The 11,717-nt window shown below is 41.2% G+C and overlaps 1 protein-coding gene across 1 annotated transcript; it reads right to left on the bottom strand.

The window, feature by feature from the left end:
- Positions 1-5,241: 5,241 nt before the first annotated feature.
- ALKAL2 (ALK and LTK ligand 2) lies at positions 5,242-10,681 on the bottom strand (the record flags this gene model as incomplete). The annotated part of the gene is made up of 4 exons (XM_080340913.1): positions 5,242-5,306; positions 7,643-7,723; positions 7,835-7,888; positions 10,423-10,681. The coding sequence occupies 4 exons, from the start codon at positions 10,679-10,681 to the stop codon at positions 5,242-5,244; spliced, it is 459 nt and encodes a 152-aa protein (XP_080197039.1).
- Between the last annotated feature and the right edge of the window lie 1,036 nt (positions 10,682-11,717).

Below are 11,717 nucleotides of genomic sequence, written 5' to 3'. Positions count from 1 at the left end.
ATATAAAAATCGCTCACACAAAATTATAGGTTTCCACATTGCTTATTTACAAATCTAGAAATCGGTCCTCTCTCCAGTAACTTCTGAGTTGGCTGCAACCACATTTTCTAGACAGTTGACCATTGAATGCTGCAAGTCTGCCTAGTTTTCATGTGTTTTGAAGACAACCTGTTAATGCCCTTATTTTGAAGTAAAAAATGCACTATGTCTTACTAGTCAACAGGAGCTGCATGGGTGAAAGACGCTGCTCTCACAGGTGAACAGGTTGAGCTGAAGCTTGTGTGTCTCATGGACACCAAAAGTCCATGTGGGAGATAAAAACCAGTGGGTTCTCTGATACTAGAGTTCTGCTGATGTCATTTTTCACAGTTAAAACTTACATATATTCAGACAAAAAATATGAATCTGTCCCATGATCAGTGTAAATTAAATTATCTTGATATATTGAGTTTCTACACTTTCTACTCTTAAGTATAATTCATAATAGAATCATTTTAATGCAAAGTCAAAAGCTGGAGAGGGACTTTTGATAAGGGTATGTAGCGATACAAGGACTAATGGCTTTAAACTGAAAAAGGGTAGATTTAGATTTTATAGAAGGAAAAAATTCTTCCCCAAGGTGTCCCTGCCCACGGCAGGAGGGTTGGAACTAGATGAGCTTTAATGTCCCTTCCAACCCAAACCATTCTATGAAGGTCAGTCAGACTTGACATAATCCACTGGAAATCAAGCTAATGGTGCCTAAAGAAATACTTGTTAGTAGTATTTAAACATTTAGCTTTGCAGTTTTTAAAAACCATTAGGAAATGTAATAATGTTACAGAAAAGCTTCATGTCATCTATGTTTTTTCTAGCTTTGCAGATAGGACAAATAGTTTGTTTTTTTTAATATCCTTCCTTAGAGGGGAAAGCGGTATACATTCTCCTTGTCTTGCCTTTTCATCTAGCTTATTTTCTGTATGTGTGCCTCTTCCATACCCTGTTTAGGCTGTGATGTTTAAAAACAAGTTAACATGCTTTCGGTCTCATCAGTTTATGGTACAACTGACAATTTAATAAATAGTTTTTTCATTACTAATACTAATAGGAATATGCAGCTCATTAAGGGTGACAAACTGGAATTGGATAAGATGCCTATTTGTCATCTGTAGCTGTTCTTGTATGGATATCTGATCAAAAGCTGTGGGTTTTAGATTCCCAGTGCTCAGCTAAATCACAGTTTTTGAAATCCCTAGTTTTTTCAGAAACCCTTGTAAAAAGGCCCTAGGTTTTTAGCACTGATCCATCTGTTGTCCTTAGTCCTTTAACTACTGCTTATGGTACAAGGAGGTTTTTAAGCATAACTGTCTGAGATCAGTGTTGGTCTCTAGCAAACGCTTAAAGAACAGGCAGTGGAAAAGGGAGGGCACCAAGAGTGGCACCTGTTCAAACAGAAACAGTAAAATCTGTATGACTGCAGCCCAAGTGATTGTGACAAATGCTGTCAAAGATTTTCTTTTCCAAATTCATCACCATCTGCCACAGGAAATCCACAAAGTCTGAATTGGGAACTTCAGGTGAAGACTTCAGGAATCTTGTTCCTGACATTTCTTACCTGCTGCAGATACAGACAACGTAACAGTTGTTGGATGTATGTGCATGGGGTGTGGAGAAAAGCAAGTATAGAGCATGTATGGGAACTATTGCGAAACTGAGAGGAAAACAAGGCTGAGGGACAAAAAAAAAAAGGAGCATCAAGGACAGGACTCTGGCATAGCTGTGTTAAACATGAGAAGGAGAAGGTGTTGCAGAATAGAACCAGTCAGAGATGGTGCTGCTGGTGACCAGGGAACGCAGCCCGGGCTGCTGATTGGAAAAAAAGGACTACTGAGCAATGTGGTAATGCAGAAATGCTGCTCTGCCTTCGCTCCTGCCATTTCAACCAGTAAAAAGGCTGTTAGTGGAGCCCTGCAGTGCTTATTTTCTTGGGTGGGCAAAATGGGAACATACACTCTAAAAAAAAGAGAAAAGATGGAGCCCAGTTACGTATGTGTAGGATAAATGAGAAAAGGCGAAGGCTCCATAAGGCGCAGTGTATCACACACCCCTTGGGTGTGTAAGAGATGCATAGTTCCTGTTTTCATGTCTTATTTTCTTGTTTGATCTTAGCACTGAGTTTCAATGTCTTTTATGCTTCAAAACTATGATAGTCCAAAATGCACTTTTAATACAAATAAAAAACCAAATCTAGCCTTTTTTTTTCTTACCCCCAAATTGATCTCTAAACATGGACAGATGTCCATGGATCTGAAAAATAGATCAAAACCACTAATTTGACAAAGTATCAAAAAGCAAAAATTCATCTAAAGCCCAGCCCACTCATCAGCCTCCAATGGAACAAAAATCAGCTACCAAGTAAAACAGGAAATCTAATTGGGGGGGGAGGGAGGAGGAAGTATGTGTCGATAATTAAGAATGTTAATATAAACAGTCAAATTCTACTTGTGAATTTAGACCTTTGTGGAGTAGTATCATGGAAGGAATTTTTTTATCTAATATTCAGGATTTAATCTGAGGTTTAGAGCTGATACTAACTAAGAGCCTTATGGCAGAAACCAGAAGTGTTTACTCTAAATAAACTTTTTGTACACTGGAGAGCCATCTTAAGTAAGAAATGGCTTTGAATTCTTGTCTTGGTACGATGTTCAAAACTTTACAACTTCTTGCAAACACCTTGGCCTACGGATAGCTATACACTTTGGGAAGAAAAAGGCTGATTTGGTAAGTGGAAAAAACACAAAACCATTTTCTACAGCTCAGTCTGTGAAATGATGAAAGCAAATATAGGCTGCATTGTACTTTTGTGTGAGAGGGGATGTCTCACCCACACAAATTGAACTGATGCTGTGGAAAAGCTGAGGAGGAAGGATGCTTAATTGTATGGAGCCACTTGTGGATCTCACGACACACATGGCAGAGAACAGCCTTTCTTCCTACTGACAGAAGCTGTTCAAGAGTGCTGATACTAGTAATGATTTGTGTCTGTGTGGAATAACAGAAGTGGAGGCTTGATACTTTGAAACATGCCTCCTAGTTGGGCAAAGGAGTTATTTGGCAGAATGAGATGGACTTGGAATCCCATCTTGAGAGGTGAACCACTTTAGTTACTGTTCCTTCATACCGTGAGTTTGTGTTTCCATGAGAGGATGTAATGATACAGATTTAAACTCTCTAAGGAAAGGGAGAAAAATAATTCTCTGGTGTATCTGCTTATTAGTACTGGTAATAACATTCAGCTATCTTTTTCAGGTGAATATCATTATATAATAACTAATTTGTTTCTGGATTTTACAATTGACAGGTGGAATCCCTGGCGTGTCTTCTAGTTAGATCAAAGGATTTACCTATTTACTAATTTTTATTTGTCCTAATGTTATATGCAGTTGTTTCAATGATTCCATCACTGAACACACAATGTATGCATAAGATTCTGCTCCATGGCTGCATGTTTCAAATTAAGACAACAAGTATTGTAATAGTTACTGGACATTCTGCATTGAAGTTAGGCTAGTTTAGGTTTATTTTATGAAGTCAGGCAGAAAATACTTAAAGAAATGCAGAGGAATGTTGAATTATATCTGATGATTTAGTATCTTACCTCTGCCTTGCCATTAGAAAAGTCTTTTCTAATGTCTAGCTAGAATCCTTGCAAAGTTAAACACACTATGTCTTGTTTATTCACACTAGATAGAAATAGCTTGTAGCCACTTTTTATGAAATTGAATATCTCCATCATGTTTTCCTGCACTTGTCTTTTCCTTAGATTAAATAATCCAAATTATTTTTGGCTGTTCTTGTAAATGAAGTTTTCTAGGTCTTTGGTCATCCATTTTGCGCTACTTTGGACTCTCAGAGTACCCATATGTCTTTGTCCTTAATTAAATACAATATTCCAGCAACAGTGATTATTTCAGGTGTTTTATAAACAATGTTTATGTTTATAGATTCCAGTATGTTGTGGGTTTTTTTTCAAGTGTGACATGGTAGACATGCAGTGATCCACTACAACCCCTATACCTTCTACAGACCTGTCTAGTTATTCACAACTTGCCATGCATTTCTGCAGTTGATCACTCCTGCATGACTTCGTAATTATTCTCTTTCCTTGAAATTTTATCCCAGCTTTAGCCTATTCAGCTCATTTCTCAAGATTATTTCCAATTTCAAAATTTTACTCTATCATGATTCCTTTTCCTACACTGCTGTCATCCATAAATATACTGTCTTCTCTCACCCAAGTTATTAATTAAGATATTGAACAATATAATACCCAAAATGAAGCTATGTGACTCTGCTCAATATATTTTTGCAGTTTGACAGTGAAGCACTAATAACTTACTTGTATTTTTTTTCAGCCATTTTTACATTTATCTTGATCACATTTCCCTAGTTTGCTTGTGGGAATGCCATATAAAACAATGTCAATGCTTTAAAAAAAATAAACTAAGATGCTTAACATTTATTGCTTTGTCTCACTGACTCCACATGATGTGTATTTTGTCACAGAGTTAAAATATCTTGGTTTGACAGCATTTGTTTGGTTGTTTTTTGCTTTTATTTTGGTGCATAGTGAAATTACCAAAGTATTTGTGGGATTCAGAGGTACATCTTAGGTAAAAAGGGAGCAAATAAACCCACAGACATGAGAGGTGAACACAATGAATATCCCAAGAAATCTGAATAGCTTAAAGTTAGTTTAGCAGTGCTACTAATAATACATTTTAATTGAATTACTATAAAAGCACCCGCAACCTATCTGCATCTATGAAGCTTTCATGTGTATAGCTATGTATACATTAACTCATACCAAAATGTACACCATAGATGTACAGCTGCACACACAAAAGGGCTGCTGCTGCCAATACCGCCAGTTGTGCACTGAGTCAACTCTTGAAAAATAAGCTACAGCTGCTGTGTTTTGTTCTGTAACAACAAATTCACTCTCTGCTTACTGAATGCTGCTACGAAGAATTCGTACCTGATGCACGTGGACTTTCCTACAATGACTTCCAGTAGAGGGTACCCTTTATTTATCGCCAGGATTTGTCAGATTAAGCCAGTTACTTCACATACTCTGGAAGGGGAAATACTTTACCCAAAGGACATTTTTTATGACACTCCCATGAATTTTCATGTGTGAAATGCAAAATCCGCTGCTTTGCTGTTCAGTAGAGTGTCATTACTGCTATGAAAAGCTTACCTTTATCCTTCCATGCACATCGGGCTTACTGCCAATCGAGTGAGGAGCCTGGCACATCTTTTATAGTCTGTCATGAAAAAAGAGCATAAATAGATTACTAAAGCAACCAATTTTGCTTTTAAAAATAAAAAGTTGTAATGGTGTGCAAATTATTGTAATAAATTCAGTGAACACCATAGTTTGCAACAGTATAGCAATGAGCTACTTATGCTTAGAAATGGAGCGTGTAAAAATTCTGTAACTGAGAGTGTTGTCTGATGGCACACATAACTACGCAACCAATTTCTGCATACACACTATCTATAAACAAACAGCATGAATATGCTTGGAGGCTCTCCAAGTGTAAGTAAGTATGGAAATTTATACATCTGTGTCTGTGCTTAAACCATCTGAACATGTGGCTGTAGTATTTCCATTCTAGAGGAAGAATAAGCAGAGCTCATCTGTCTTTGAAATCCAGCCCTCAGTGAGCAAGTCTTTGAATTTAAGTAATGCAACTCTGCAATAAATTTCCTTCCTGAAAAAACTGTTCAATTAGACAAATTACATTTCCTAGACATAGGAATGTTACATCCCGCCAAAGTAGGTGATCACATCATACAAACACATTCATAACTGTATCTTAAAACTAGTAAAATTGGTTTTTTCCCACAGCAGTCCTATTGTTAGTAGTTCTTATTTTAGGTACCTTCTGCATTTTGATGCATTCATAATAAAGGGCAGAACCAACACAAAACTAAATTAATCCAGAGATTTTTTTTTCTTTTACATGGCAAACTGAAAGCAAATTTTGTGCAAGTTGGTTATGGACAGACATCAGAGTAGATTACTTTTTAGGTGTCAATGTTACGAGGCTGTACAAAGTGCCAGAAGGTATTCCAAAAAATGCATCTGTACTGGCTACCACTGTGGTACAGCATCATAGATGCTTCTTTGTTGTTTGGCGTTTGAATTTCAACATTGAATGAGCAATATTACCTGAAATCAGGATATTAACAAAAAGTAACATCGTACTGTGCATAAAGAATTAAAGCAGGTTGTTTGCCTTATTTTCCTAGAAGAAAGTTACTTTAAGGAGATGCTAGTCAGTCCAGTCCAGTGACTGATGTTAATTTTCATTAGGCATTATTTCATTAATGTGTAACTACATCTAACATTTTCTAGAGATGCAATGTTAACAATCCCTAACTCACAGCATAGATATGCTATAAGTGCCATTCATACAAATTATCCTCCATTATCCATACATTACCTTGAGGGGTATGTCACCAACAATTTTTAGCTTCACAGCTTGGAGTACTCAATTAGCACTGAGTCAAATTACATTAGTGAGGTGATCCTTATGAAAAAGGTAATGTGACCATTTGCTTGTTCAAAACAGACTAGTTATGAACAACTTCCATCCCCATCCATGTAAACGGAACATGAACTGTTTAGCCATTATCTAGAAATCCTTATCTTTCCAAGGTACTCTTAATCTGAAGCATTACAAATAGGCAAAAAGTCTAAAATTCTTACCAAATATGCTGTTAAAATATATTGGGCTGATATATTTATTAATACTTGAAACTGGGAATCTGTAACTCCTGTTTCTATTTACAGCTCTGTTACTGACCCAGCTGGTTGACCTCAGACAAGTAAAATACAGTGTGCTTCCACTCTGAAAAGGCTGCACTAAAACAGCATCTGCTTACTCAACAGGTCCACCTCAGTATGAATCTGGAGTCACATCTACTGCCTTATAAATGTCCGTGTTTGATTTTATTGTTTTTAATTCACTGCGCTGCCAACACTGATGAGATACTATAAGATCCACTTTCTTTCTTGTGTCCATCAGTACTTTTTTTTTTAGAAAGCCTTAGGAAGCTATACTTTCGTAATGCACCAAAGACAAGGGTTGCGAAGATTCATTGTCAACGTCACTGGTAGACTGGTAGCTGAACAGTCAAAATATAAAACATCCATAAAATATGTTCTACATAAATAATCAATGAAAAGCAAATAGCACCACCTGGATTTCTGATCCTATCTTGAATTTGCAGCACTAGAAATTAAATAGAAGTTTGCAAGAGGAGACACGTGTTCCTATGAAAAGCAAACACTTCGGTTTGCACCAAAGAGGCATCTACAGCAGTACCTAAGGAATCAGGGTTTACAGCCACTCTGTGCAGTGTATTTGCAATGAAAAGTTGTGTTTTCATTTCCCTCACTGCAATGCTGATCCTGCTCTAGCGATGCTGTAAAGCATACTAAATGTAAATGTACTTAGTACATTTTAGAGCATTCAAAATTCTTCATAGCAAGGAATGTATTCCAACAACATATCACTACTGGCACCCCATTGAGCTATTAAATTTTGGAGTTTGCTGTCGTTTTATGAAAGTCTCTGGTTTTGTCACTTACATGCTGGGATAGTGCAGTCCCTTGTATTGTGATAAAGCCGATGAAAGTGTTTACTACATTTTGGGCTAAAGTAGAGTGGACCTGAAATAGAAAGAAAAAATAAGTTAGGAATCAGCACAGCTCACAGGAAGAGTTATGCAGTTTATGGTATGCACGTGAAATGAAGGTTACCAATGCAAATTTGAAACATACCTGTTAAATGCTTCAAGAACTTGTCTTTCATCCTCAGATCTCTGGGAACTATTTCTGTTGGTTAGGAAGAAAAAAATAGTCACTTTGCTGCACTGGAACTATGCTTGCCAAGCATAGCATGGGGAAAGGGAATTAACTCTGTCCAGCAAACATCACCACTACGTCTTGACAGATGCACAGAGGTCAGAAGTCCTTTGCATACAGCAGGCCAAATTGCAAGCATTTGTTTTACATAAGAAGCCACTGTAAAATGCACTGTGAGACACACTGTGACGATGAAACCAGTAATGTCTGTTAGGTGTGCAGTCATTAGCAATGATGACAATTAGCTAAGAGTCAGATTTTAGCTCTCTATGAATTATATGAAGTTTACCTAGATTTAAATTCTTCAAGAAATTTTAGTTCATGCTTGCTCAGAAATGGCATGTTCTGCTAACGCTAAGACCCAAAGATATATTCAGGTTTGGTTTTGTGTCTTCTAATTCTCTTATGCAAATGTATCTACTCTTTTGTCACGGGTATTTCACATATTTTCATACAAGCACCATCCTACTGTAATAATGAAACTGGATTGATCTACTTACAGGAATCTTTTTTTCTCCCCCTCTAGCAGTAAATAAAATTCACAGGAAATGATCCCAAGCAAATTGCTCTCTTCTGGCTCCCTGTGTTTGTGGTTTACCGCCTTGCGTTCTGTGTCAGCAGATGGCAAAATGAAACTGGTTTACTGAAATCCATTTTAGCCCTAACCCTCGCTTGTGTCTTCCTGATTTACAGCTATCTTTGATTGCTTTCCGTCACAAACTCTATGCTGATAGCTTAGTGCTGATTGTGTATGATACACTACATGGTGCTTTATTTATCTGGCCATAAATGCCTGAGCAGCCTTTTTCATTCCCCTGGCACCTCTTATCAGATATAAAGCAGAGAGCATTTCCATCCAGATCTGATTCACTTGTGAGGTTAGACACTTCTCGAAAGTCATTCTTCATTTACTTCTAACTTTAGTCAGTGTAAGTAAAATTGACTTTATCATATTTGACCTAATTATGTCATGAAGAACATTAAAAACACACATGCTTCACTCAGAAATTTCCCATGGGACAGGCTCACTGGAAAAGTGATGCCAAAACTGAAATGAAAGACTCTGAGCAGTAGTTCCTTTTCAGAGTTGCTGGGAATAACTCCATTATAATAACAGAATGAAAAAAGTCCTGCTTAGGAGTCGATGACACCACTACCAACTAATCTGCTCTGAAATAGGCTTGTTATTTTACATAGGTAACTGTTCAGCACAAATCAGATGTTTCACACAAATATGCTGATGTAGGGTGGCCAAAAACTATGCCCACATTCCACACTGAGATTTATAGTTATGCAGATCAGGGTTCCCTGCTTAGTCTGGCCTCCTTAACTTTTCAACATTTATAAAACAAAATGTTCTCAGTGCGCTGATCTTAAGTGGAACAAAATTGTCTTCCTTTGTATATTCATTAATCATCCAGATGGAGAAGTAACATTTTCATGACAACCACCAACAAATGCAAATCATGAGGACATCTGAATATGAATGAGAATGAAGAAAAGGTACAACGAAGCTTTATGAGATCAATAAAGGCAAAATAAATAGCATACTCGCAAAATGAAAGACAGTCTGCAAAAAGGTGAGTAGACATCTGCTGGAAAATATTCAGAAAGTCCCTTTCAGTAGGAGGGGTAAGATGAGCAGCAGTAATGCTGTAGGGGTTTGGGACTGACAGTGAACAGTAAATTAGACATGGCAGCAGGAGAAGCCAAATCAACTTTCAACTGGATGCACAGAAGTGCATCATGAAACGGAGCAGTAACTGTGCATCAGAGTGCGCCTTGGTACAACTGCTTCCGGGCTGCTCCGTGCCAGCCTGCGTGTCCCACAAACCAGCCGGGGCTTCCACTGGAGGCTGGGGAAGAGCCAGGCAAAGGAGCAGGACTGCAGGGGCGTCCCAAAGTAGTCACAGCGTGTACAGTGACACAGGAGTTCTGTGTTTCACATCCCTGCTATTTCAAAAGTGCTACCTCTGGAGCACTTTTGAAGGGACCAACAAGCGGGGCAAAAAGTTTAATGAAGCTGAGCTGTTGGAAAAACTTCTGCATGTGAGATCTGTAAGGACATACTGTAGTCCTGCAAGGGAATTCTTGCTATGGTCATTTCCAAGAAACACTTAAACCAAGCACATTTCAGAAAGTGGTAAACTCCCAGGAAAAAAAAAAAAAAAAAGCGCAGCATTTTCATCCTTTATTTCTTTGATCTCTGCCCATTTCAGTCTTTTCCCTTATTAATAGGTTTTGTTCAAAGCCAACACACAGGAAGCTGGACTTTCAGTCAAGTACATTATCCACACAGTAAGAGGCTCTGAGATGTGAATGGAGTTTTTCTACTCCAAATTTGCAATGGCAGTTTCTGATACCAAAGGGAATCTGTAGGTATTTTGAGTGGTGAATTCTTGATATAAAATTAGTAACCTGATGTGATGTCTGATTCACCAAGGCACCTTATAGAAAAAAAAAACAAAACACAAAGATCTTCTAAGTCATGCACTGTGACTTACCAACTCTCTGCTCATCCTGGTATCCTCCGTAGTCAGTCACTTCCCTTCGATCCAAGTTATAGTCGTGCTTGGAGAAGTACTGCACCCCACTGTCCTTCTCCAGGTGGTACCTTTTCAGTTCCTGAATGATCTCCATGATGAGATTTAAGAGACTTTGCCTGTCCTTCAAATCTGCGGAGTCAGTCTTCTCTTTGCAATATCCTGCTGAGAGCATTAAGAGCACCAGCCCCAGCAGCCCAGGAGACCTCAGTCCACTCATTGCAGTCTGACCCGAAGGGTGCACAAGCAGGTGAGAAGGACGGATCCGCTGCTGTGGGAGTCCTCCTATTTCACTGGAACAGAAACACGGCGGTGGGTCGGAGGTGGGGAGGCTCACGGGGGTGAAATCGGAAACATTACAGGAGGAAGGCGCCGAGACCGCTTCGCAGGTTGCACCACGCGGGAGCCCCGCCCGCTCCGGCAGCCCCGCGGCGGGACCCGGCATGCGGGGAGCTTTGGGGGCGGCCGAGGGAGCGCCCCTCTCCGCCGCACCGCCCCGCGCGGGGAGCCGCCCCAGCGCCCGCCCGCCTGTGCCTATGGGGGCCCCGCGGGCAGGCGGGGCGAGGAGCGGGTGCCTCGGCGGGACCCCCTCGCCCTGCGCCTGGCGGAGCAGAACCCCGACCGCGACGGGCCAGCGCCGCGTACCGACCCGCCCGCGGAGCGGAGCGCAGGCGAGGAGGACAACTTTGCCCCAAGTTTTTTGCCGGAGAGCCAGGCCAGCTGCGCACCAAGCGGGCACCCACCCCGCCCCCCCGCCCCCTTCACTGCGGGGCTCCGCACCGGGACGGGCGGTACGCGGCTGGGGGCAGCCGTCCGGGGGCAGAGACGGCAACGCCAGCGTTCCCTGCCTCTATTTTTCCCTCCCAGCTCGGGGAAGGGACTCAGGCGGCCACGGGCACCTCCACAGGGAGCAGCAGGGAGCGGCAGCCAGCCGCGGCGCGGAGCACTGCCCCATCTCCGGGTCCGCTCGCCTTCGGACGGCTAAATGTCCCCTCCGCTGGCCGCCGGGGGCGGCCGGCCCGCGCACACGCCTGCCCCCCGCTCCCTCTGGCAGCTCTCTCCTGCCAAATTTGGCGGGCGTCCAGAGGCGCCCGCTTCCCCCCCGCGGGCTGTCACCGGCGTGTCCCCGCAGTGCCGCCGGCCCCGCCGCACGCAGCGCTTCGGCTCAGCGGGGCGGGAGGGGTGGAGGCGTGGGGAGAGAGACGGGGAGGAAGGAGGCTTGAGGGCCCTTCGCGGCTGCTTTACCTGTGTCTCCG

The sequence above is a fragment of the Nesoenas mayeri genome (assembly GCF_963082525.1).
Source record: "Nesoenas mayeri genome assembly, chromosome: 3".
Classification (NCBI taxonomy): Eukaryota; Metazoa; Chordata; class Aves; order Columbiformes; family Columbidae; genus Nesoenas; species Nesoenas mayeri.
The sequence above is the reverse complement of the archived record's forward strand: the minus strand, read 5'-3'. Positions and strand labels throughout refer to the sequence as shown.